The 27,943-nt window shown below is 41.5% G+C and overlaps 2 protein-coding genes across 2 annotated transcripts in view; one reads left to right on the top strand and one right to left on the bottom strand.

The window, feature by feature from the left end:
• Window positions 1-11,545, bottom strand: part of BCL2L13 (BCL2 like 13) — a 44,268-nt gene extending 32,723 nt beyond the window's left edge. Inside the window, exons 1-2 of the mRNA XM_065634490.1 lie at window positions 11,311-11,545; window positions 5,559-5,748 (exon numbers count right to left, since the gene is read on the bottom strand). Coding sequence (XP_065490562.1) covers window positions 5,559-5,679 — 121 coding nt within the window. The 5' untranslated portion in view covers window positions 5,680-5,748; window positions 11,311-11,545. The remainder of the gene's footprint in view (window positions 1-5,558; window positions 5,749-11,310) is intronic.
• Window positions 11,546-13,877: 2,332 nt separating this feature from the next.
• Window positions 13,878-26,178, top strand: ATP6V1E1 (ATPase H+ transporting V1 subunit E1). The gene is made up of 9 exons (XM_065644727.1): window positions 13,878-14,030; window positions 17,996-18,061; window positions 19,602-19,711; window positions 20,174-20,240; window positions 22,046-22,135; window positions 23,446-23,514; window positions 23,925-24,019; window positions 24,884-24,971; window positions 25,570-26,178. The coding sequence occupies exons 1-9, from the start codon at window positions 13,998-14,000 to the stop codon at window positions 25,630-25,632; spliced, it is 681 nt and encodes a 226-aa protein (XP_065500799.1). The 5' UTR covers window positions 13,878-13,997; the 3' UTR covers window positions 25,633-26,178.
• The last annotated feature ends 1,765 nt before the right edge of the window (window positions 26,179-27,943 follow it).

Here is a 27,943-nt window from a genome sequence, read left to right on the forward strand (position 1 = left end):
CATCTGTTTCCTTTGATGAAAAGTACATTCATTATCCCAGCAAACTCCAGAACACAGACTGCCATACATAGATGTAGCCCTTGGTTCGAGAAATGTTTAAAACAAGCTCTTTATAAACCATAAGTGTGCCCAGCTTAAAAGAAACTTATAAAGTCCAGAATATTAACAATCAAAAAGAGATGAGACGCTGCCAACTAGCAGTCAATTATTTTTTTGTGGGCAGAGAGGAGGCTTAATTAAGTGGGAACTCACATGCCTGGAGGGACCACCTCTTTCTTCTCCAAGTCACACCTCAAAAAATGCCTTTCCTTGCCTCTGTTCAGGAAGTAACTCCTTCATTACCATGAACTGGATTGGTCTGACCTATAACGGTGCACCTTTTCAGCCAGTGACTTTTCAGCCAAAGTAGGTATGTTCTGTCCTGAGGAAAGTTTTGAAAGAATAAGTTATCATCTAAGCTAAAACCACCTCAAAAACTCCTTCGTTTCCTAGACACCAATAGTAGGCACTATAAAGGGTAAAGTCAAGATACAGGGATGAAGTATGAAGAAAACTCAAGGTATTCTGCAACAGTCATTCCAAGTGTCACCTGACAACGCTCTTGCAATGACAGGTATCCAACCCATAATGGTCAAAACAATCTAAAAGAGGTACTACTGTCAGATTTGGGATGCCACTAAGGAGCCTGGAGCTTACCCACAATGCATAAAACCTGACTAGCTCTGCCTATCTATTATAAATGTGCTTCCTGAAATGTAACAGAGGTCACTTGTAAATAAGTGAACAAATGTAAACTCCATTTCTTCCAATATCCCAGTTCAATACTGCTCAGCTGTAAGAAATGTGCATGGAAAACCACTAAAATGGCTTGATCATTGAAGACATACAGCACTTCATACAGCAATTCCAAAACAGATAATAAATGGTCAAAAGCACATTGTGCACAGTAACTGGATTAAAGTGCTATGGATAGCATGTACCTCGGGGCAACTGTAGAACTGTCAAAATCTCGTTCACCTCTTGATTAATCTATGCCATCATGCAGTAGGGGCATCGATCATAAATCTCTCAGATGCTATGTGAGCTAAGGGATGATTTAAGATTTTTTGTTCTGTTCAGGAAAAAACAGAAATGCCACTTTCCTCCAGAATCTTCGTTATAGCCAGAGGCTCCTGGGATGGGGTGAAACCATGGGGAAGTAGATTGAAAACCAGAAATACACTAAAAATTTCTTGATGAAACATAAAGAAGCATTTATTATACAAATATATTTATTCACAAAATCAAAGTACTTAGACTCGCTTAAAAAGCAAGTAGTGCTAACAACTGCAGCAGACTAGAATCTTCCATAATGAGCGTGAACTTCAGTGAAAAAAATGTAGAAATGCCTTCCAATGCTTGATATTTACTTTTTGTGTACGAACCAGTAGTTATAGATACCACAAGAGTTTTGAAAAGCTACTAAGAAATCTCTTCACAATCTAATGAACAGAAAACTGAGAGCTTTCACATACATTTTGAATAATTGTATTTACCTGTTGCCTCAAACCACATGAACTTATGCAGATGATATAATGTGTGTTTCATCAGATTTCTCCAAGCAATTTGTACTATTCACCTACCTGAAAGTCTACCAGAAATTAGCAGAATTTACAGATAATGGACTTGGCTTTAAATAAACTGAGGTGGGCGCTATGCAGAATCACTATTCTGCCAAAACTGCAACAGAAGTAATCTCCCAAACTATTCCCCAGTTAAGTTTGCTGGATTTTCCTCTGGAGACACTGAAATCCACTACAGAACACTACCATTAAATCCTCTACAAAATGCTATAGATCTATAATGTCAAGAGATTGGTTTGCCCAATAAAATTGTATTTTCTTCAAGAGTCTGAAAAACTGCAGATGGTTCTCCCTTCTGTGCCTGCACTGAAAAGCAGCTATTCAAATAAAACTTTCAAAGTAGTAATCAGATGTTCATTTAAAGATCAGCCTTCTTTGCTTGAAGTCAGAAGTGCTTTTAGCTCTTGTAATTGAAGCCATCTTTCTTGCAATACAATCAAGACTAACCAAGACATTCCAAAAGGAATACAGTGAGGTAATTCTCTACGTAACTTGCCTGAGTTGTTACTAAATAACATCCCTCCAAAAAACATCACTCTCATAAAGCATATTACGTCTGCAAAAAATGAGAAGTTTTAACAAATATCTTCAAGATTTTACTCTTATCTGAGGTTTTGGAACAGAAAGACGGAAATCAGAAAAAGAGCTCCCTAGTACAAAATAAAAGAAAGCAGAGGTTTGAGGGAGATGCCTGTTAGAGGGAAAGGGAGAATAATGGACAAAAGAATTCAATTTCTTGTACCACTTTCAGCAAAGACAAAATAGTACCATCCTTCTGGGACAGATAGCTCTTTTTGGTAATTTTTTTGAGCGAACAGATACATTCTCTACTTGAACTGGAGTGTTGAAGTTTCACTGACATCTGGGAGACTGCTGTAAGAGGAGATTGAAGGGAGGTAGAGAAATATGAACTACACCTAGTGTGCCTTATTTCCCCATGTTCTGGAATGGAAAGAGTGGGTGATACAAGGGGGGCTGTGATGAGGATCCTGCGTGGAACCGCCCTCTAGAAGAGTCTATCACTCTCCGATGCCAAAGGAGACAAAGAGGTGAACATTACCAGGGCAAACCAAAACTAGCCTTTCTGGAGACAACCCTTATATTGCAATATGACAAAGAACTCAGACAAAGAGTAAGGACTTCTTTGGATCTAAGAAAAATAAATGAAGGGAAAGCACCATATAGCAGAGTTGATACCTCATGTGAATGAAACATGTAAAATAGAGAAGTATTCTGCATCTAAATTAGAAACAGGCAGTAGCCAAAATCACTGCTTCATGTTGTTTCCCATGAGAGGTCTGTCAGCACAATAACCAAATTAAAGCAAAATAAGATTAAGTGGCAGGTGCTTTGTATCAGAACCCTCCCAGTTCATAAATCAACAGTGTTCAGCCATAGAAAGTAGAAAGACTACTGGCCAGCATTTTAAAGTACCACAAAAATAATCAATGAATACTGTCAATGGTTCATGACACAGCTTGAAAAACACACTAATGTAATGTCATCCTGTTATTATCCCTTAGATGGCTTCCTTACAAAAACCAGTAGTTTCCTCTTCACGACGGGATTCTACACAACTACTCATTTTCATTTACTGGTTTTCACGTCTTTTTTTGTTCTAACCAGGTTTCTCATTCCACACTTGTTCCTGTAATACCAAGCTACCTTCCAGCAGTCCATTAGGCAGTGCAGGTAACATCCATTATGGGCTGCTGCTTCTCCTGCTGTCTCCCTAGGGGAGACTATATTAATAGAGCATATAGAGCAGAGTGCTTTGGTACAGCTCTCCACAAGCAGGCATCGGCCACGTGCCAAACAAAGACATACAGAATGTATGTAACTGCTTCATATTCAAACAAGATGCACTTCGACACAAATACATGGGTGTTACCACACATACCCTGGGAGTGCAGCTGAAACAACTGTTCAATTACAAGCAACGAGAGAAGAAGTAGGAGAAAGGATCTTTTAAAAAGTGACTGTCAGACAAAAGCTGTTGGAAGCATGGAACACAAAAAGGCAACAAGAAAAGTGAGATAGGCAAGAATGAAAAAATCCTGCAGAAGGAGGATAAAGTGTTTGCAGTTAGTTCAATAACAGCCTGAAGTCTATCCAAAGGTTTACAAAACAGAGTGATAAACAGCATGGCAGATTAAAAGTAAGGCAAAATTATTTTATCCAGAGTGTTTGATCAAAAAGCAGTAAAAACACTGAAAGAGAAATCTGATTACAATGAAAGATGACCAGGGGAGAAGAAGTTGTGTTCACCGTCTGATTTTGGGACCAAAGGTGGGGGAAATGTAAAATTTCCTGTTTAGAAGGGAAGGTTTGTAACAATGAGGATAAAAGAACAGATTTGGAAAGTATCGATGCTTCAGAGCATTTTAATTGCAAATGCAACTACAGCCTGCTGTCACGCAAGCTAACGTATCTAAATAATATCTGAAAAGTACCCCCAACAGTTATTTTTAATCAGGAGCTTAACAATCCTCTTAACTGACTACAAAAATATCATTGAAGCATTTGTAGCTTCCTCTTTATACAGTTTTAATATTGTTATTTAATACAAGTATTTCTTAGAGCTTTCAGTCATAAGAATCAGTTGAAAGGTTTCCCCTCAACTTTCAAATATTTCAAAGGTAACTACAGCCAAATTATTAACAAAAAAAAAGCTTGAAGACTAACAGTTTCCTTTCTGAATCTTGCATTTACAGAACAAAGCAGACTCTTCCACATTGTAGCTTTGTATTTACTCACTACATTTCCAGTTACAGCCCAGTTATCCCAGATGGGATATTCAGAATGAGACATTACTGCTAAAATAAGCACATTTTTCAACAAAGGGTTTTATGAAACAGCATTAAAGTGCCTCTCCTTTCATGGACCACACATGCAATCAAAGTGGAAGCAACAGACAGACCTTAAATATACTAAGATAAATTTTCTAAACTGTATATAATATAACCAGCATATGCTATATCCTTTAGTGACAAACTGATAAAATTATTTCTGTCATAACTTTGATGCTATAATTTCTTTTCAGGAATTTCTCATTTCATGACAGGTAAGTTCAGTAAATGACAGAGTAACCATTCTTAAATACTTGTTCAAGAAATAAAAGATTCTGAAGACTGTCTTTTTTGATATGCCTTTCATCAGAATAAGTTCTGAATCACAGGAACTAGTAGTGACTAAAACGTCATTAAAAACTGACAAGCCACCAAAACAATCTAGAAAAACAACACTGTTTAAGTGCTTGCCACCACAAAATAGAGGAAGTTTTACTACTTAGGTTTATGTGGAACACTATCAAACTTCTTTTATTCTGCCCCTCATTTATTTATTTAACCTCCTATGTGCACAATGTGAACATATGCACTATGTGAACAAGTCTGTTCTGGAAGAACCATCTGACTCTCTCTGCCTCCATGCAGTCCTTGATTTCTTAAAAATAAACAAACAGATGCAGCACAGGCCAGGTTAAGCCTGCACTACCACTGACTGACAACAACAGAAGCATCAGCATCAGAGGGTACATGAGATTGCTCAAGTCATCACTCAGAGTTTATGCCAATAAACACTACCTCATCCCTGCTTACTTCCACCTGCTTCCCAAAAAAAAGCAAGCATGGGCTCAAATTCTCAAGATGGCTTTATGAAGACAATATATATTCATCCCTCCTAACCTTAAGACAGCCACTAAAACCACTTATTTGCTTCATAAACACCAATCTGCCCTGGCACAGCTCAAATTAAAACAATAATCTAAATACAAACAGCTGTGTTTCCATCAGCATCTCTTCCCATTATTTTAAATGAATAAAATAAGAGATGCATTACACTGATCGGGCTACATTCTGAACCCAACAGTTACATAACTAATTACAAAAAACATTTGCATATGTAAATAAGTACAGATGAATATGCAAATATTACCTTGAGTTGAAGGAGGAGGATGCTCCTGTGGCTTCTCTTGTGATAAAAGTCCCAGGTAGCTGAGAACTACATATTTTGTTTCATAGTGAAATCCTACAGGCACAGCAGTAGTGGACGCCATCAGGTTGGCTTGCAATGCAGCGGGGCTTTTATGGGGCACGTAGGGTTTTCTCTGGGTAACTGAGGAAGACTGTAAGGAAAAAATACAGTGTTTTGTTTGGTTTTTTTGTAAGGCTGCAATAGGTCATGAACTCATACATAACAAGGAATTATGTAACAATCCTGAAGTAATATCCAGGTTTTTGCCCTGATATCCTATGCATTCTTATTTTAATAAGAACCATGCAGAGTAAGACTAAGTGCCCCCCAGTCCAGTGCCCTGCCTGTCTGCTGCCAGCGGCGGCATTTCTCACTGCTTGGCATATGTACTCGCACATTAAAGCAAATTGAACAGTTCCTCACCACGTGTCCACTTCCTTATGCCTCCTGACTCGACCATGCACAAAAATAGACATGTATTTATGCAAAGAGTTTTTGAGGGATTCTGAAGACTTAGTTAACTACAATTTGACGTAAAAAGACAGGTTCTGAGGAGTCTCTCTTCCCCTAAGCCGCTGATTAGTATTTTCTCGCTTCTCTGCTTTTTCAGATTCTCTGCTATGATGCCTAAAAATTTTAATGAAGAAAAAGCGCCCACAATCGCCTCAAATTCATTTTACTGTTCCAATAGCAATGGAAAACATATGGTCAACAGAGGAAATTCCACATTCATTGTAGGGACTGGAAGAACAGATGGTTGTGTGTCCTGGATTTCTCACCCAAACATTAATACTTATACAACAGAAATCCACACCTAATGGCACCATCCAGCCAAAGAACTTCCCTGTTTTACTTTAATTGTTTTGTTGCTTTTTTTGAAATATCCAAATAAGAACTGCAGGAAAAACTAAGGTAGAGAGAAATTAAAAACAGCCATAAAGGACAAGGTAAAAAGAAAAAAAAAATCTCAAAAAACAACATGAAAGTGGAGAAAAAGCCATACAACGGACTGAAAGGAAGCTTCAAACTAATCAATATGTTTTAGCTCTTTATACTAGGAACAGTCTGGATAACAACTTCCAATGTGCTATCAACTTGATGAACCAAATAATAACACTCTTTAGGGCTTTAAGATAAACTCTCAAAACTAAGTTCTCCACCACTTCAGAGAGTCATTCCCAAACAAGTAGTAGCCCACTCTTGGCCATCAGAATGGATATCTAAATGAAAGGCACGCAAAAATTCCATGTTACAGAACAGCTACTTAACAGATACTGAAGGAGCTAGACGATTTACTAGTGTGAGACTGCAATTACATTTAGAAGCAAAATTTAAATGAAGATTAACATTTAAAGCAGTTAGAATGAGCAAAATGTTATATACAGAGAACAGAAGCTGGAACATCTCAAGAGAGTTCCTGATTACACTAGAAAGGCCTTGAGACTAAGAGAGAGAACTAGGTTCCCAAACCAAGTGCAATGTGCAAATGAAACCTCAAGATTAATAATAATAAATGAGTAAGCAAAACAAAAGCATTGACATGTCTAGCTATGCAAGATGTCTGAGCTAAATTCTAACCCCCTCCTTCCTGGAAAGGAATTCGGATGAACAGCAGTACAACTGGTTACTGAGGATAAACAGAACACTAACTGTGCTGTGGCATGGTAACTGTGTGAGTAGGTAGTTTGGCAAAGAAAAACTTATCCATCAAACTAAAAGCTGCAAGAGGAAAAGAGTTGGTGTAAAATTGGCTAAGCATTCTTTCTTTAATCTTTACAACTCTAGCTTCTGAAACCCATTCACTATTGAAAACAGAAGAGGACTCTTTCATGAAGACTATACTCCGGAAGCCCTTCCTCTTGCCATGTATTTCAAAATGCCTGAAATCCTTTACCAGAAGGATTTGGTTGAGTCTTTGCTACAACTTGAACCAAAGTAGTGATTTATATAAGAGGAAACCAGTGTCGAAACTTTTGGCCAACACTCATACCTCTTCCCTTGGAGCAGTAATCCTACATTTATGTTGCCTCTTCCATCCCAGAGTGCTCTACAGGCAACATATCATGCCTCAGAAATGTAAGAAATTATAGCAGAGGGTAAGCACAGCTTTTGCACAATACACAGTTACCCTTCAGCCACTGCCATAAACTGAGACCTCAATAAAGCAGGAAGATTCTGAAAAAAAAAAAAAACAACACAACTCCTCAGAAGATTTCAGGTTCCTTTAACAATAGATGTGCTCTTCAGATCAGCTCCCCAGATGCCATCACATCATCACACGTTCACATCACCAGGTGTGAAAGATGTCATGCACCAAAAAGCAAAAGCTCCCCAGCAAGTTTCAGTTCTGGCTAGTTCAGTAGAGATCCACAGTCCTGAAACCAACACACTTCTTGCGACACCTACACAGCAAGTGGAAGCCCTTCCAGACAACCCAAAGTGATCTGTCCTGAAATAATCAGTCTGACAGATGGTCCAGAGACATCTAGACACTATGCTGTGGAGCCAAGAACAGGTCTGAATATATAACAAAGATTATTCTTCAAAATATAATTCCAAATCAATGCAGAAAACAACAGTCCATCAAAACTAGCGCAAGAATTCACAAAAAATTCAGCCTGCTTAGCTCAGCACCTCTAGAAGGAGGAAGGGGAAAAAAAAAAAAAAGGAGAGAATCATACCACAGCTTATTTAAACAGTGGTCAATGTTTCTCTGGGAAAAGAATGAAAAAAGCTTTGGAAGAAAAAAAGTAATCACTTTGGTCAATATATTCTGAGAGGTAGTTGTTTTATTCTGAAATGAGAAGGGAGACCTAAGAACTTGAATTGAAGACGTCTTCAGTTTCACATAAAAGAATGTCAGATGGGAAATGTATTTCAGAATCACTGGTCCTCCTTTGAGGGAAGCCTACAGCACAGCAACTGAATTACTCATTTTTAATTGTGAATGACCATTTTTGTTTACAAAAAGAAAGACAAATACTGACTCAGATACTGTAAATATCTCAGAAAAGGCCATTTTTTCAGGAATGAGTGGGATTTAAAAAGGACATGCAGCTTGAGAGACCAGATCTGAGGAAGGAGAGCTTTTCACTACAGAAACCAAATGGAAGAGAGTCCAGAAACTATCCAAGACAATAAGACAAAGGCTTGCACGGGAGATGCAATGGAGCAGAGGAAATAAGGCATTATACAGAACGTGTAAGCCCCAATGCAAGAGCGAGGAGGTTATATCTGGTGCAATAGATTCACTGCAAGAATACTGCCTCTTCAAAAGCTAAAGCAATCAAAATTATTACCAATTACTCCCTACAAAAAAATTCACCCTTCTCAATTCCTGTACCCTTGGGAGAATAAAAGGCTACACCTGTTGAAACTTAGCTTGCTACTCCTCCAACCCTGCTGTCACTTGCTTCATGTGGGCTGAGCTGCTCAACCGACCTGAGAACAAGAGTTCCAATCAGACTGACATTTCCTCATGCAATCTGTCACATCCTAATCCACAGCAGTTATATGTTAGATAATGGGCAGTGCAAGTCTACCAATGAACGCAGTGAATATAATCCCCTAGCAATGAGGCTCTGCTATGTTTTAGTCCTTACCTGCCAAATCCTAGCATGCATCAAGCTACGTTTACCGCGCATCATTCAAAAGATAAAATGCAACAGCATTATGATACTGCCTGTAAGAACAATTCACCAGCTGCCACCAAGACCTACTGCACATCTATTCGACTGCAGCAGGTCAGAGACCTGCCTTTTGCATTTAGAGCTGTAGCCTAATATTTTGTTGCATGTTTATAAACAAAACCATAGGTGATCAATATCACTACGATTTCTAATGCAATAAAACCACAGGTCCAGACACAACAGCACAGTCACAGATTGCCTTCTTTTCACAATTAACACCATCACCATGACCACAGTTAAGTTCCACTTGAAGAGAGAGTCAATCTAGGTCTGGATACAGTTCCCAGCTACAGCCCAGGTTACCAAGCCTCACTTACCAGCTACTAACTTAATCATCTTAGACCGCTGCTCTAGCAGAATGCTTCTGCTGCTGCAGAATTATTTCAAAGCACGCGTGGTCTCAGTCAGCAAGTGTTCACCCAAGCACAGACAGGGAGATTTAGTAAGGTGACAAAACGGTAGCACCGGAGTTCAAATCGTTTTTAAGGCAGCGTGCCACCGATACATTCACAGGTTTAGGTCATCCTCCTGGTATCAATCTCTGCACCAGGTAAGCACTCTCAGTTCACTCTGATCTACAGCCTTACATTTGTATGGCGCTCTTTATCCAAACGTACCAAATTCCAAGGAGTTGCAAGTCTACAAAACCACACCCCATATCAACAAGATGGAAAATATTCAAGCACTGTGCAACCTTACCAGAAGGCTTGTGTGGGGATTTTGGATGAGACTTGCGTGTACGGACTAGTTTAACCTTGCAGCAGTTTGTCTCTGAAAACACTTCACGTAACAAGTAGGGCTTTCCAAAGAACCCAATCAGGTTGGAAGATAATTCTTCAGAGTACTTTTCCAACAATATGTAATGGTATGACTAAGAGATTGTTCTAAATAAACAGAGAACTACTGAGTTCAAACATGTCAATTCATACTGGATATTAATCAATATTGCATCCATTACTGATCCTCTAGTGGCATTTAATGGATAGAAATACTGGAAAATCTGATAGTCATTTATCTAAGCAGTGGTTTTAGTTGACCTTATAGGGAAATGTAATTAAGCGAGCATTCTAAACAAATGGGTTTTCTTTTAGGAAGAAAAAAAAAACTGTATGAGTTATGTACTATAAAGGTTCCCAATTTTTTCCAGCTTTAAACTATCTTACCACAATATTAAATCATTACAAACCCAGCTTTCATTAACAAGCTTTCATTCACTTTCTTTTTTTAACTTGCCAAGTGCTACTCGGATTTGAAAGCGAACAAGAGGGCAAAACAGGGAAACCAGAAGCCCTGGGCTCGCTCTGAGTTTTCAACAGCGCCAGACAAACTCAGCAGAGCCAGAGCGGCCTCCGAGAGCACAGCGTAAGCTACTCAGTTACTACGGCGATGAATGAGATATTTATATCCGGGCAGGGAGCAAAGAGCCGGGATGATTCAGCCGGCGGGGTCCGCGCTGGAGCCACGGCCCACGCACTACAGCGGCAGGCGCGGGCGGGCAAGGCCGCAGCCCCTGCAGCGGAGCAGCCGCCGGCTCTCCTTGCCGCCGCCCATCGGGAGCTGCCGGGAGGCGGAGGGGGCCCAACGCGGACTCCCCGCAGCCCGCCGAGGAAGGACGCGCCGGGGGCTCCGCCGCCAGCCCCCCGAGGCTGCCCTAGGAGCCACAGTCACGGCGGGGGGGGGGGGGGGGGGGGGGGGGGGGGGGGGGCAACGGGAGCCGGGGGCGCGGCCCCGCTGCGCCCCGCCCCCGCGGGGGAAGTTCTGCGGCCACCGACCCCGCGGCGACCGGCCGCCTCCCCCCTCCTCTCGCAAGCAGCGCGGGGAGGGGGACGGGCACGGGCACGAGGACGGCGCGGCCGTTGGGCAGTTCGGCGGCCGCGCGCGCGCGCGCGCGCCTCCCCTCCCCGCTCCCCCCCTCAGCCCTCAGTCCCGGCCGGCGGAGGCGCGAGAGGAAGACAAATATATAAATAAATAAATAAACAAACAAACGAACAAACCGCCCGCCCGATCCCACCCCCCCTCCTCACCTGCGAGCGCCGCGGGGACCGGGGAGACGGAGGAGGAGGGGGAGGGCAGGCCGGGCGACGAGCGGCGCCGCTCCGGGTCGGTCCGCCGGTGGGGGGGGTGGGGGGGGGGCGGGGAGGGGAGAGGAGGTGATGGTGGGGGCGCGCGCGCGCGCGCGCGCCAGGGGGTGCGAGCTCTGCCCTAATTTGCCGCCACCGCCGCCGCCATGATGGAGGGGCGGGGAGGAGGGGACGGCGGGGCGGGCATCGCGTCACGGCAGCTCGAGTCGCGCGTCACGGGCCTGCTCCGCGGGGCGGGGCCCGGCGGGACGGCCTCTCTGTCTCCACGTGACTTCCCGAGGGGGCGGGAAGAGGCGCGGCCGGCACTTCCGCCTCGGTGGCCGCCATGGCGGCGGGAGCAAGACCCGGCGGGGGAACCTCCCCTCTCCCTTAGCGGGAACCGGCCCCAGCGGGTTTCCCGCGCTCAGAGACACACACAGAAAAGGGAGATGCAACCGGAGAATTAGCGCGTGTAAACCCCTTCGCGTTTTACTCACGGGTTTTGAGGAAAATTAACGGGTGGTAGTTGGTTTCCGCGGCCCCGACCCGGCTCGCACGGTTAGCGGTGTCGGTTAGGGGGGTCAGAGCCTCACACAAAGCCGCCCGTAAGGCCGGGGAGCGGTCACAGAACTCCCGGGCTGGAGGAAAGAAAGGGCGTGTAAATAAAGTTCCGACTGTTTTAATATCGTTTAGATTCTGACTGAAAGAATAGTAGAGTGTTCTCGGGCTCCAAAATAACAAGTTCAGTCCTTGCATTGTAACGTAATTGCGATACACACATTAAAAAAAATACATACAAATGTTTATTATGAGCTTTTTCACTTTGAAGAAAGGGTACTGTAAAAATTACAGAAATAATAACCCAGGAAGAAGCATGGATCTGACAAAATACCACATTTGACACTGATTTATAAGGAACGGTTATATTTTCTCCAGCAAATATACCTGCAGAATGGAAATAGAAGCTTCCTGCCAGCTAGAATAAACAAATACTAGTATAGGTTATGAAGATTGCTTTGAATTTTGCCATAAATAGTGGAAACAGTAACACAGCTCCTGAAGAATCAGCACATCACTTCAAAATGGTCCTGAACATTTCTGCATCACAAGGTGGCGGAAGGTAACAATAATAATAATGCAGCTTTGGATCCCTCCTGTGTATTCCTACAGTGAAATGCTGGTGCCATAACTGTTAATCATAAAAGTACAGCCAAGCTGAGGGGCCCATCACAAGACCTCCCCCAGACAGCTTGACCTCCTTCCCCTGCCCTCCATCACCTCTTTCCCACCTCCTTCTGCTTTTCTCTTCCCGCTCCTTAACTCTACCACCCTCTCCGCATCCCCAGGTGCAAGTAAAAAAGCCAGTTTCATCTCTTCTCGTCAGTTCAAAGCTGGAAAAAACTGTGAGATCTTATAAACAGCATTTCACAGCTTTATACAACTGACAGCTGAAAGTGACCTCGAGGTGTCAAAGCTTCCTACAATGTGGAAGCCCAAAGTGTTGCCCAAAGAAATCCACTTTAGGGCTGATACCGAAAAGTTGGCAAAAAGACTCTTTTAACACAGTTTTGAAAGTGTTAAGCATCAGGCACTTTTATTGCAGCGCGCCGGATGCTCAGAGGATTGTTCCTCTAATTGAGTGTGCGCATGATTCGCACTTCTTGGTGTTTATTACATACATCTATTGCATATTCATTTCTTTCTACCGCTTAGTTAATGCATTAAACATAAAATGTATAAATAACCCCGCCCTTTGCCGGATGTCCATCTTTGGTATTGGAGAGTCTTCATCAGGGGTCTCTAGCGGTCCCTGGTGTCTTCGCAGCCTGGTGCCCCCCCCGGTGTCGGCTTCTTGACCTCATTTCTTGATCGTGCATATTGTCATTTTGTGCTGCTACTCAGCAAAAGTCATGTAGTTCTTTCTTCATTTAGTGGAACATTCTGCTTTCCCAGCTTGCAAGCCAAGGACGTTCGGCTTTGCCTCATGTCCAGGCTCTATAGAACTATTGTTTCTCTGTTAGGTTCCTGCTACATTTTGCCCAGTCTTCTTACATCAGGCCTAGTCTTGCTACATTATGCCTCGGGGTTTCTAGAAGATTTTTGTTCCTCTTACCTTGGTAAGTAAGGTACCTTGCCTTACAAGCAAATTTCTCTCCATGTTTAATTTCTCACTGCTATGAGCTGACCACATTACAGCGTTTCTCGGAAGCAGCTCAGCTCTTTTTGAACCCGAACACAGTATTCTCAGCAAAGCCTTAGAAACACTACGTGCGGGGAACGCGTTACTTCATCTCCTACACGCAGCGCCGCTGAGCTCTGACGCCCGAGCCTCTCGCCCTCCGGGAGAGCCGGGCCGGCCCGGCCGCAGGGGCAGCCGCCGCCTGTGCCGCCTCCTCCCGCCGTGAACGGGGCGGAGGACAAGACGCGGGCCCGACCGCAAGGTGGCAGTCTGCCGCGCGCAAGAACCCGCCCCCATAACGCCCGCCAGAGCTCAGGCTTCTATTGGCCCGGAGGAGCGGGTGGGCGGGGCGGCGTGACACAGCGGCAGCGGGACCAGCTGTGACCCGAACCGGATTTGATTCCCCTCGCGGTTCCCCAACGGCCCCAACCGCCTTCCCTCGAGCCTCGCCGCTAACGCCAACGCCACCGCCATGGCGCTCAGCGATGCCGACGTCCAGAAGCAGGTATGGCCGCGGGTCCCGGCCCGAACGCCAGCCTGCGGGCAGCGCGGCGGCCCTGCGGCCGCGGCAGGGTCTGCCTCCTCCGCACTGCCCGCGGCCCGGCTGGGAGCTGACGAGGACGGGCCCAGCGTGAGGAGAGGCACCGAGGGCTGGGCCGGGACGGCGGAGGCAGCTTCCAGGCAGCTTCTTTGCCCTGAAGCCGTGCTAGGCTGCGGGGAGACCTTATTGCAGCCTTTCAGTGCTTAAAAGGGGCCTGTAAGAAAGATGGGGACAGACTTTTTAGGAGGGTCTGTTGCAATAGGACAAGGAGTGATGGTTTTAAGCTAAAGGAGGGGAGATTCAGGCTAGACATGAGGAAGAAATTTTTTACAATGAGGGTTGTGAAACACTGGCCCAGGTTGCCCAGAGAGGTGGTAGATGCCCCATCGCTGGAGACATTCAAGGCCGGGCTGGACGGGGCTCTGAGCAACCTGATCTAGTTGAAGATGTCCCTGCTCATGGCAGGTAGTTGGACTAGATGAGCTTTGAAGGTCCCTTCCAACCCAAACTATTCTATGGTTCTAGGTGTGGGGTTCAGGTGTGCCTGAGCTGAAGGGCCATCCGGCTGGTTAAAGGCCAGGTGGAACATGAGGGATAGTGACAGCTCTGAACCCTGCAAGAGCAGAAGTGGCTGCAGCTGATCCACGTTGTGGTTGTGGAATAGGGGCTGCTGCTCTGTGGGTGGAACAGTAGTGCACTCCTGCAAAAGCAATGGTTGGTGAAATTGAAAGATCTTCTCTGGGAATCTTAGTGAGAAAGAGAAGTCTCAGAAGAAAGAGAATTTTTACCTGGTGGGATTGATTTGTCACCCATTGGGAAACTTTGTTGAAGCACTTTGATGACATATTATGTCAGATTATAATGAAAGGGATCATGAGTGGCCTTTATGCTATCTACAGTGTTTAATTGCACTTTGTGGCAGATAAATACATCACCCCAGATAAGCAGTGTCTTTTAAGATGTCGCTCTCTAAGAACTTTCCATTCCTTTTTTTCTTATAGCTACACTACAACTAATTAGCTGTAACTAAGTGTTTGGGTAGGCTATTCAGCATTCTCAAATGCCTTTTTCATTTTTATACCCTAAGCAGAGTAGTGCAACCTGGGCTTTGCTTGCAATGGAAACTTACAGCCCTGAAGTCTGACTGTGGGCACTTCCTCCAGAGGCAGGACACTTTGTCCTTATTGACAGTAAACACTGCCTTTGCCTAAAAAAGCTGCTTTGAGCTGGGTTGAAAATGGCGTGCCATGCTAAAGACTGCACGGATCCAGTTAGCACTGGTCCGTGGAGTTTTCTGCAGGTGATGTGCAGATCAGCCAAGTTCCCTTTGTCCTCTGCATTCTAAGTGCTTCGTGTCTCACTTTCTCATTCAGTAAACATAGTCTCTTGGCAAGGAAGCATCACATTGAAAGTAAAATCAGTGGGTTGTCTTTCTCCAAAAGGGGAATTGTAACGATATGTTCTTTTGCCTTTTATCTGCAAAGCTTGTTTTTTCCTGCCTCTTCAATGAAGGTAATAAAAATGAAGCTGACATTGGGGTGGCCTTGCTCAGCCACCACAGGCCCGAACTTCAAAGGTTAATTCAGGATCTGTTGATAGACTGAACATGCAATGCTAATAGCATTTCACATCTGCAGCTTTCCTGTCATTGTTTTACACTCCTGAGCCCAGGGTGATCCTGTTAACTGGTAAAGAGAATGCTGCTGATGGCATGACAGTTCCGAATGTATATAAATCTAGTATGAACTTTCCAACTGGTCCTCTGGACTCTTAACTATTTGCCATGGTGCTTTCAATCATTTTCACTTTGAAAATCATCTCTGATTAAGAACTTTGCCCATTGATAGACTTGATAGCTTTATTTTGTCAAAGGTGTCAAATAGATTGTTCCATCTATTCTAGCTAGTCACTTCTAGCCAAATACAGTCTAATATCTAGAACTTCCCATGGAAAGGATAATCACATTACTACTGCTGGGAAAAACCCTCCTTTTCTATAGGAAATAGCACTATGCTAAAGTTATTAATTTAATTTAAAATTAATCTCTCATTTAAAATGCATATTTTTGTCAGTGTTATTAAAACTAATCCTGTTTATAGATGTCAAAGTCTCACTTAGAATCTCTTTATGTTGATATGAAAAGTAAAAAGATATTTCGATACAACAGATTTTTAAGGAAATAGTGCTATTGAGTCTTATCAGACATGGGGAGATGGTTGCCATATTAGCTTGCTTCCATCTTATTCCTCCTCATTATACAGAGGATGTTTCTTGAACACCTGGAACTGTTCAAAATACTTTTCCAAAATTCAGAAACCAAACCAAATTGGAGGAAATGACTCAGTAATGTAAGGGTTACTTCTGCTATACAAAAGTTCCTAGTCTTCTTCAACAATAGGCCAGTCAGGAAAATAATTTCCTTATTTTATACGCCTCTCTTGTCCTTTCTGAAATGCAGGTAGATCTAAAGCTTGGTTTAACCACTCATCTAATCAGGTGAGCAGGGTAGAAAACTGATGCTGTAGGTGGGCATGCACTTGGAAGTATCGCAAACTGGAATTAAAATAAAAATTGCTCATTTGATTTTGAGGATGTAGATATTATTGTTCACTTCTTCCACCGCACATGCTTAAAATCTTCCACTTGTCTGTTCGCTTCCGGTTTTTTATCTGTATGGGCATAGTGCTGTTTTGCACGTTGGCTCAGGTTTTACATTGACACCTTTCATCTCCCTTGAAAATATTTCATTTTAACATGAGATTATATTAATAGAATCTTTCATGCAAGTTTATTCAGAACAGGTTGTCTGCAAAATGTGTCTCGTCACTAAATGCAAGCAAAAAGCAGGTTTTTATGGTCCACCCCATTTGCCCTTGGAAATAGCTGTACCTGTTCAAAGTTGCAGTTTAATTGGGCCTTACCGTCTGCCCCAAATGTGAACCTAAACTTAGGCCTGGTCACAGAGAGGCATGCGATAAATAAGCAGGACTCAGCATAACTGTTTTCCTTGTTGGGCCTATGCTTCATAGCATCTTGAGGTGGTTTCAAAAAGGTTCTTCAATTAGAATATACTAGTGCGTGCCAGGCTCTAAAGCAGCATGTGCTATACTTGATGTGGTCTTGATCAATTAGCGCTGCTGTCTCTGTTTCCTTCCCCAGCTCCTTCAAACTAACATGCAACTACTTTTTAAAGTCACTTTGAGTTGAACCATATAGCAACATTTTTTAATAACCTGGTAAGTCTTTACAGAATTTATTACATTTTTTTCAAGAAAGATTTCGCAGATGTGTAAAGGGATTTCTGGTTGTACAGATCTGACCAGAGTGGCCAGTAGCCCTTTGCTTTGTTTCACCAGTCTAGTGTGGAAGGCCCAGTTTCATTCAAATGCCATGTGTGCCTGAGCATAGAGCAGGGACTCAGTGTCAATCTTTTATGTTTCATGTAAATGTCATAACAAGCAGGCTACTTCAGTTTTACTGTGTGAGGATTTTTTTTTTTTTTCCTACTGATCTCAGAGGGGAGGAAGTTGTTCTTACCAGTGAAGAATGAAAATACCCATCCTCACATTTATACAAATTTACTTTTGGGTTGTGGTGTTGGGTTTTTTTTGGTTGGTTGTTTTTGGAGCTTGGTTGGGTTTGGTTTCTTGTTTTGTTTTTGTGTCATTGCATATCTAAAATGCATTCTTCTAATGACAACCATGGAGCAGCACTATATAGAATTATTTGGAAAAAAAATTGTAATCTGTGTTAAGATGAACTGACTCTTTGACCTGTATGTTCAATTTAATTTCCTTGAAAAGCAACATTGTATGAATTAATAAGTGGATATGGAGGGGCCTTCTGTACAAATGAGCAATATATAAATACTTCCTCTCATCAAAGTCCTTTCTAATAGAAAATACTTCCTTTTCCCTCTTTCGTTACAGATCAAGCATATGATGGCTTTCATTGAGCAGGAAGCCAATGAAAAGGCTGAAGAAATAGATGCAAAGGTAAAAATGGAAGTTCAATGTCAGTAAGCGTAAAAGAAAAACTGCATCTGCCATCCTGTTTTGATAGTTGCAGTCAGAGCAGTCCCAGCAAACTTTTGTAAGCTACAGCTTACTTCACTTTTAGTTATTACATAGCAAAAGATTATGCTACCAGATAAAGTTAACATTTGTTAGCTTTTGACAAATGAAAACAAGTCAGCTATGTTTTGGTCAAAGTTTTCTTAGTGATTCTTAAATATAAATTTATTCATATGCAGGTCCACTCATTTTTTTTAAGCAATCAGTAGAGCTGAGTGGTAATGTGAATAGACTGGATTAAGTGAACACCTTCGCCCACCTCCTATACATAACTTGACATCACTGAAGATTGGAAGAGTTCTCTGTATAATTATGAATTCCGCTAAGGTTTGTCATAATGAGCTGTTACCAGAAGGCTTAATTTTAGTTTTTGCTTGACTTCCATAGCATGTCAGGCACAAACATAAGTAGTAAATGAAAGCAGTAATGCTAGTAATCTTGCACAAGTGTTCATACATGTTCCAAAATGATAAAAGATGGAAGTTAAACTAGTCGAATTCTGTTGATGAAAGTTTGGAAGCAGGTTCATAACTGTACCTAAACCTGTGTAGCCACCTGCAGGCTTAATTCTAGAAGTGATTTAGTAGGTATCCTGGAGAACTAAAACATACATTTATATTTAAGGCATGAGTTGAATTACTTATAGGATTCTCCACTTAGGTTAAGCCACAAGAGACTGAGTTTAATATTAACCTGGTGAGAGAATATAGGTGTTTACTAAAGAAAGTTTAATGGTGCCTTACAACCCTAACAATCTGCATTACACCAATACTGAAATATCTTGTTGGTATTGGACTCAGCATATGTATTATTAATGATATTTAATCTTCTTTAAACATTTAGATCTACACAAATATTTAATCAATACTAAAGCAGGTATTCCTGATGATCTGCAAACAGAAGTCAGAAGTTGAGGTTGGATTCCGAGATGTAAATAGGGAAATTTGCCATGTGTTTTCACATGCTGTCTGGCTAGCCTTTATGAAAGAAGTAATAGCTATACTGTTACTCTCGTTGTGTATGAATTGCTTAAAGGAAGGAAGCTTGTGGACACTGAAGGCTGGGTAGCTTGCTTTAGGTACAATCTCTTGTAGCCAGAAAAGAGACCAATTACACAAAAACAAATCAGACCTGAAGTTGAGGTAAAATGAGTTTTGTTTAACAGTATATAATATATAAACATAGTTATTTTCTGCCTGAGGAATAAATACTGCAAGGAAACGTGCCCCTCAATTGATAAAATAAGCTGTATCTTAGCAAGTTTCTAGTTCAGCAGAACACACCCAGAACTCCCTTTGACTTGAGTACTGGTTGAAATGTTTTGTTTAAATGGAGCTCATAAATTGCTTCATCCTAGCTTATCTGTGAATGTGCTCTGAAAGCATGGCTGTTTCATTTTGATTCTGCTTTTTTTCAGCCCATGAAATCAATTTCTACTTCAGTTATTTAATTTTTACTATAGGCAGAAGAAGAATTCAACATTGAGAAGGGTCGCCTTGTTCAGACGCAGAGGCTGAAAATAATGGAGTATTATGAAAAGAAGGAGAAACAAATTGAACAGCAAAAGAAAATGTAAGTTGCTTAGGTTAGACGGCTGACTGCAGAGACTGAGCTCTCATTTTATATAAAACTGTTTTTCCCTGGCAAATGGGCAAATCGTAGCCAATATACTTAGTTCTGTTTTGAATTTCTAGTTTTTCCTGGAGAGATATTATCAAACGTGATCTACAATAGTATAACTGTTAGTAAGTCTGGTGAAAGAATCTTTCGTATTTCTTTATGTAGTTAACGTCTAGAACTCTCCCCTGGTCTGTTACTCCGGAATAAAGATCATGTCAGGTTTAGTTTTGGTGGGTCTTTACTGCAGCACTGTAATAATCTGTGCAAGTTCAGAAACAGATTCAAACAGGTGAACAGGCTTTGTTATTGAACATTGTAGTATTGTTATCCTCAAATGTAAAGTATATAGTTAAATGTTGCAGTTCGTCTGTCAAAGTCTGATGGATTGATTCAACTTTATCATGCAACTTGCAGTCAGATGTCCAACCTGATGAATCAAGCAAGACTGAAGGTCCTCAAGGCAAGGGATGACCTTATTGCAGTGAGTATTTCTGTGGTAAAGACACAGGTTCTATTTCTACCGTCTGTTAGGAAATATTCTCAACCATTGTCTAAAGAAAAATGTGATTTCTGATTGAGTGACATTTGCTTCAACATACAAAAACGGCTTTCCCAGCTGCTTGGAGAAGTCTTTAAGGGTTTAGTCCAGCTTCACCAAACTGCTTTAGCCTACTTTCACAGTTTTTATTACCTCCTCTTTTAGGGAAATACAGTTCTCTGCCAGGAACATTGCAGGCAGCGTTCTATCTATCATTTGGACAGTAGCTTATTTCTTTAAAGAACAGGAGCTGTCTCTTGCATGGTTGGTAGAACTTTGAAGTTCTGTTTGCCTGAAACAACATTTATGCATTAAAGCTGGCATGGCTTAAGCAAGTAGGCTTAAAATACCACTTAACTGCGTTTTTCTGTCTCCTTTGGTGGCCCCTAGTGTATGAAAAGGTTTGCTTGTTCTAGTAGGTGAGCAATCTGTGTATTGACGTGTACGGTGACTGATCATTTATTAGAGCAGGCTATGTTTAGTCTTAGTTCAGGCTTACTATGTTTATCGTAGATGACATGTAGTGTATTCTTGTTCTGCTCATTATACAGCTTGCAGGTTTCCATCTCTCACCTGGTCTCAGAAACAAGTTTGAGTGTTCATGTTCTGCTAGATGGTGCTATTGAGCTATTGGAAAAGCTGTGAGACCTGCAGAGGTCAAAAATAAAAAAAATGGGTAATGTAGCTCAGGTTGATGTTACCATGAAAAAGGGGAGTTAGCGGAAGGAAATCACCAGTTTCTTGATTCTTTAAACCTAGTTTCAAACTTAAGATTGTATTCACAGAGAGGAGGAAGGTGGATAGCTAAAGAGCTAACTCTGTTGTGATAGTCCCTGCTCGGTAATCTCTTCCTCATTTGTCAGCTGACTCAACCTCATGCTTCTGAGTAATGCGTAACACTCTTCCTCATTTTAAAACATTTGAAAAGTCACATGCTGCTAGCTTGCTCTTCCTTTATCAGATCTTTGGCCTCTTTGATGAACAAGAGAGATGAGCAGTTTCAGAAATGCTGTTACTCTACGGTGCACAGTATAACTAGGTTTGACCGTGATGTTAAATTGTGATAGTCTCATATCCTAGTACTGATTGTGTTAACGTGCACTCTTCTTTTAAACACTGAGGCAGGACAGTAAAGAAAGGCTTATACCAAATCATACAGTTTATTTATCTGAAGTAATTGTGATGGTTCAGTTCTAAGAGCTGTGTTTGAATTGACTCAAAATTTCTTAAAATTGCAATATCATCTGATACTGATTTGCTGCATGAAGATACTGAAAACCAGCTGCTTAAAAATAAGCTCTCACTTTAAAATTTTGACTTGCCTTTACAATTAACTAACCTCTGTATTGTTTGATAACAAGATAGATTTCTTTGTTCTACCACAAAGCTGAAAAAACGAGTTATTTGGACAAGTATATTAGTTTACATTAGGCAATGATTTACAAAATACATTAGTTTGAATTAAAATTATAAATACTATCCTTTTACTACCTAAGTCATCCTTTTTCTTGAAAAAGGAATTACTGTCAGGTTATAATGGGTTCAGATCAGGGCAGGGAGAAGGGAACTCTTTGCAAAGGATATTGTGCCATGCACAGAGATGGTCTGGCTTGGATGAACACCAGCTGGAGTGTACGTTTACGTGTTGGCAGGGTGCGATAGCTGTAAGAGGAGTACAGAAAGTTGGTAGGCACGAAACCAAATGCCAGACAGATGGGCTCTACTGATCTGATTTCTTCTGAACGTAGGATTTGCTGAATGAGGCCAAGCAGAGACTTGCCAAGGTGGTGAAGGATAGTGCCACATACCAGACACTGCTGGATGGACTAGTTCTACAGGTAAATATTTAAATTGTAACAAATAGATGATCGCAGTCATATCCTCCTAGGTATCTTTCTTCAAAAATAACCCACTGGAAATTACAAGTTTTATTGGAGTCTTGATCAAATGTTCCTTGGTGATCTTTGAGTTTTAAACATAATTTCTACTGTACATTTCAAGCTTGGATTCTGAACGGATAAGGTTGCAGCTTATTTTGAGGTGTAAAACCTAGTATACCAGGGAGCAGTTCCGTTACAAGAATAATTGCAGGTGTGCACGCGTACATTGTAACGTGTGTATTTTAGGATGCACAATTTAAGCTTGTGTAGTAATTGGATCAAATGCATGTTTATCAAAAGCGGTTTCTCCAAACCTAGAAGTCAATAGTTACCCGTTTTTTTTGGCATTTGAGACTTAAGTCCTGGCTTTGACACGTTTACTGTAGCATGTCATGAGTCTGTGACAGACATATGAAATGGAAATCAAGGCTTTGGTTACCTCGAATACCATCCTTTAGCCCGAGAAATTAACTGCTGGAACTCCAGTGAGCATTGCCCAGGGCCAGTGGTGCGGCCACTGGTGCCACCTTCTGGTACGAACTGGTCCTGTCACTATAAACTCGCAGAAGCCGGCCACAAGCTCTCCTGTCCGCAGTCTGATGGCAGAGTTTTATGAACAGTGTTTCCTACCAGCTTGTGCTTCCAATTCAGTGTTGTTTCCTTGTCACATCTAGGCCTGGTATTGCTGTACATCAGACAAACCTGTCTCACTCTCACAAGCTGGCCACATCTGCCTTGGCATATTAGGTTTGATCCAGTGAGGGATCTGTACTCATCAGTACTCACAGTTGGACTAGATGATCATCGTAGGTCCCTTCCAACTGGAACTAAACCTATTCTGTTATCATGTATTACTACGGGAACTGCAATGCAGGAGTTATTAAAACAGGCATCTGAAACTGCTGCATAGGAGAATGGCAGCTTGGCTGCGTGCTCAGTCAACTTAGACAGGCAATGATCCTTATGCATACATGTGCATTGTCTGGGCAGCTCAATCCTATGATACCTACGTTTAGTTGCACTTGAGTTCCAAACTTCAAGCTAACAAACGCATAATCCGTAGTTGTAGGTTCTCTCCCAGATATTGGTGCTGTCCTCTCAGAATGTCTGCATGAGGTGAACTTGTGAGCAAAGAACTGAGTAAAAGAGGCTAATATTGTCAGGTTTTGGTTTTCAAATTGATCAGCTGCTTTACTTTCTCAGGGTTAAATAATTCTAAGACAATTAACATGCTGACTTTCTGATACTGTAATGTTTGTCTTGTGCAGGGATTCTACCAGCTGCTGGAGCCCAGAATAGTTGTTCGGTGCAGGAAACAGGATCTCCCTATGGTTAAGGTAAAACACCTAAAACAGTTTGACAGTCTCCTGCTTACGAAACCTGGGACCTGACTGCAAATGTTTGCTGCTCAGTACCCATCTTTGTGACATGAAAACAAACTTTTCTTCCTGCACTTCTGCTGCAGATACAGTGCAAGAGAACAAGTATACTTTTCAAGCTGGGGATCATTTGCTTGCTTGGATATTACCCAGAAAACTTTAGACATTGCTATAGCATTAAGAGCAATAATTGGTTTTGGCTCAAAAGCCATGCTGAAATACATTAGCTAAATTAAAAAAAAAAAAAAAAAAAAAAAAAAGAGACACCTCAATCCCTTCATTTTATTACTACAAATGATTAAGTTGCCAAACCCAAGTAGTGCGCTAGCATTTGTCAATGCTAATTGGACGTTTATCTTGTATCCTAGACTGCTGTACAGAAGAGCATTCCCATCTACAAAAATGCCACAAAAAGAGATGTGGATGTTCACATTGACCAAGACAACTTCCTGCAAGAGGATATGTAAGGAAAACGGGAGTCTTTTATACAGAGCACTAACTTAATACAACTTTTCAAGCCATGGCTCCTACTAGAACAGTCTCAGAAAATTATATGTGGAGTATCACAGTGTGTCATCTGCCATTCTAGTGGTATTTGGCACTTCTTGATATTAATCAAGCACAGACCCTGCAATGTCCTCCAAACAAGCACTGTCTCAGTCAAAAATGTCAAAAGTTTTGTGCAACCTCCAGCCTGATTCACAGTACTAAAGTCAAGAACAACTGTAGATGGAAACTTAACTAAATATTGGTGTTTTAGAGAGAGAGAATATGGATGTAGTCGTGCTTTCTCTCTCAAGATGAAGCTAATTGAGTCATAAGGTGCTGCAGGATGATCACTTGATGGGGTTTGTGTCTCCTGTGTTTGCAAGGCTCTACTTCCATAAAGTATGATAAAGAACATGGCACAAAGCTGTATATTCTGATAGTCCGTGATCTTCATGTGTGAGCCAGCCAACAACACTTTTAGTACTCTTCCTCACTTATTAAACCTGAAAGCTGTCTATTAATAATAAAATATGGTGTCTGAAGCTGGTTTGAAGTGAAAAATTCCATAGCTCTGCTTGCATTTAGGTTGTGCTAATGAGGACACTTGTATGTAGCTGTGGTCCCAGCTAACTGCAAAGATGCTTTGCACTTCTGCTTCACTGTATCACTTTGCTGATTCCTATTAAGAGGTGATCAAAAAAAGTTAGTTTTTTTAAAAATTAAAATCTTATCTATGATTCTGACTTGCCTATAAGTGTTGATTTGGGGTAATCTTTCTGCTGCATTCTAACTTTGACATGTACCATGGATTTCACTGATTATCTTTTCCCTTTTCTAGTGCTGGAGGTGTTGAAATCTACAACAGTGATGGTAAAATTAAGGTTTCCAATACCCTGGAAAGTCGGCTGGACCTTGTAGCCCAGCAGGTGAGTTTCTCTAACAACCAAGAGCAACAAGAAATAATTAAATAGTTTTGCCTTTTAATTAAGTCCTAGTGTTTCCAATGTATTAACTGTCACAATAGCGTGTGGGATTAGATTTCAATGTGTGTGACTAGTAATAAGTTATTTTTGAATGGAAAGAAGCAAATTACTGCTATGTGTGCTTCTCTACAACAAACATGGCTTTTCCCAGAATGATGCCTTTTGAATTAAGCATGAGCATAAAACTCTAGAAATGATGATACTGAAAGACTTGTTATGACTACACTGCAGTCAAATGTTGAGATGCTGAGGCTAACTTGAATTACTGAAGCTAGCTTGAGTACTAGAAACTTTAGCTCAGACTTATACCCTAGTGGAAAAAAACTAGCTCTGGCATCTCTTTCTCATGCTGCAGTATAGGCAATCCTTTAAATCTATAGAGTAGCTGGCAATGTGTGATTAAGTAAAGGCTGCAGAAAACTCAAATGAATTGACTTCTTAATTTTGAAGCCTAGCCTAGCTATCATACAGCACTTGTGATGAAGAATGTGGAACGATTGTAGTGCCCATTGCATATAACTGATGTACTCTTTTTCAACAGATGATGCCAGAAATCAGAGTGGCTCTCTTTGGTGCTAATGCCAACAGGAAGTTCTTGGACTAAACCCCTATGAGAGAAGGTGGGATCTGTTCCACTTGCCATGCTGAAGGGGATGCAAAAGCATCTGCTAATCTGAAATCTTGAAATATAACATTACCTTGTCATCCAATATCTGCTCTTCAGTGGAATAATTTTGCATACCTGCTGTGCTTAGCCTCTCTACTTGTGGTTAGAATGTGTTGATTAAAGGATGTGAAGACATACATATTCATCCAGCAGTGACACTAGAAAATTGAGGCGTTTGGGCTCTTGGCTTTCCTTGCACTGTTGTGGCTCTATAACGACAAGTGGTCTATTTAGGGTCACTCTCTTTGCTTTGGCCGCATCTCTTTCAAGTTGTCTAATCAGTGCAGTAAATTGTTGTGCTGCCGATGGGAAATCCCTTTTCAGTTAAGGTCTTCAGTGTTATAGAGGGCATGCATTCCTTCCCAGGGTTAGCAGTTTAATCCATGTTACTTGGTCAGGCTTTTTTCTGTTCTGTATATGTGATTTAAAAAAAGGCCTGAGCCTGTAAAACTTTATTTATTAAAATAAAAATGTGTGTGTGAATGGAGTTCTTTGTAGCTTCTGCCTGGGGGATTGGCAGCAACCTTTGAAAAGTGGGTTTGTGTGTATAAGGGCTCTATGTAGTAACTGTTCTGTGAAGCTAGAATTCAAGTGCCTGGAGTACTGTCAAGCTATTTGCTTGAGTAATGTTGGATTGTAGGCAAGCCTTTTGAATAGGACACTGGGATGAGCTTCATTCTTCCTAAAAAATGGGTCAGTAGTTTTGCTCCCTCAATCCTCTCACAAGAAAGAACTAGAGTAACACAACTGTGCTACTTAGATATGACAAAACCAATCCATTTCCAGTCACAGGCTTATTGCTTCTGCGGGGGAGATCCAAACCATACTCCTTCAGTAGTAGTGTTTCAGGACTTAAGGAACAACAGCTGACTCTGTCGTTAGTAACTATTAAATTAAATAACAGATTAGGTAATGAATACAGTTACATTACTGTTAAGTTTCACTAACACTTCTCCTTTGCCTCTGCACTGATAACTAGTATTGTCTCCATGTCTAGTAGTGTAGAAAAATTCTTGAGGTGACTTTCCATACTACAAGCCTTTACCAGAGTACCTGACTGTTCAGCCGGTGCTTGATTCTGAAGCTTGTTTCACAGAAATAAGAAACTCCTCCAATGAATTACTGCTTGAGTATATTTTGAAATCATCTTCTCTAAGTATTGCAGTGGTTCAGGAATGGAAGGAATTTTACATTGTGCCATGAAAAATACTTGCCAAGCTGCAGCAACACTGCTTTATGCAGGGTTTTTAACCTGAGGCCCTTTCTTCTCCAGCTGAGGTGCATGCCCTCATCTAAAGTAAAGACTAAATGCTAGATGAGCCTTTCGCTGCCTCATATCTCTAAAGTGGAGATTGACTGCTAAGAAAATCCTGAATCCAAACTTATTTAATCTTTTGATTTCCTCTTGCAAAGTAAGAATCTTTAGCAAGGTTGTCATTTGTTTGTTTGTTTTACTGCTCCTTGCTGTTGCATTTAGGTAGTAGTTCTCGTTTTCCACATAGATGATCTATGGTATTTGTTCTTTTAGTGCTTTGCTTTTTGACATGTGGTTCTGTGACTGGGCAATAAATGTATCTGGACTAAAGTCCTACACTTTTGATGTTTTTGGATAACATTTACAGCTTTAATCTTTGCAACTGTCAGTGATCAAGCTTCCTGACAAGCACTGGGCTCTGGTTTTGTGACATACCTGTAGTGAAAGAAAAGCCTTTGCATGTGCATGCCTAGTTTCTTCATTCAAATAGTACTTTTTGGAACAGATTTATTTTGGTTCTTTCTGATACTTTCATCCAGCTCATCAGTAGGCTCTCTGCCAGTGCTTTGGAAATGCACTTGAACTTATTTGGGCCTTTATTTTCCCTACAGCTGGGGCTAGGAACAGAAACCCTAAATGTTGAAACAGTGCAGCATGTGGAAATAAAATACTGAGGGGTGAGACTGGAGGTTACCAGTCTTTGATAGGTGACATGCACTGTGAATGTGCTCCAGTGCTCCATGAAAAGACTTCAAACAGATCATAAGATCATCTCTAAAGAAGTGAATGGCCTAGATTGGACCATCATCATTCAGAAGCGTAGCTTTTATGTTATCCTAATGTTATTGCTTCCCTTGGAAGACTGACAAAGGCAACAGTGTAATGCTTGTAGATGAAGTCACAGGCAGAATAAGCTGAAGGTTGGGACACAGAGACAGATGGCTCTGTTGTACATCATTCTGCAGTGATGGGCTGTATTACAACACTATCTTC

Source organism: Caloenas nicobarica, chromosome 1, assembly GCF_036013445.1.
Source record: "Caloenas nicobarica isolate bCalNic1 chromosome 1, bCalNic1.hap1, whole genome shotgun sequence".
NCBI classification, from domain to species: Eukaryota; Metazoa; Chordata; class Aves; order Columbiformes; family Columbidae; genus Caloenas; species Caloenas nicobarica.

Bases quoted from the DNA above. Each gene is read 5' to 3' on its own strand.
- ATP6V1E1 (XM_065644727.1), top strand. From the start codon at position 13,998: ATGGCGCTCAGCGATGCCGACGTCCAGAAGCAG. The intron at 18,062-19,601 runs GTAAAAATGGAA...TTTTTACTATAG, and splicing joins CTGAAGAAATAGATGCAAAG to GCAGAAGAAGAATTCAACAT. The intron at 20,241-22,045 runs GTGAGTATTTCT...TTCTGAACGTAG, and splicing joins CAAGGGATGACCTTATTGCA to GATTTGCTGAATGAGGCCAA.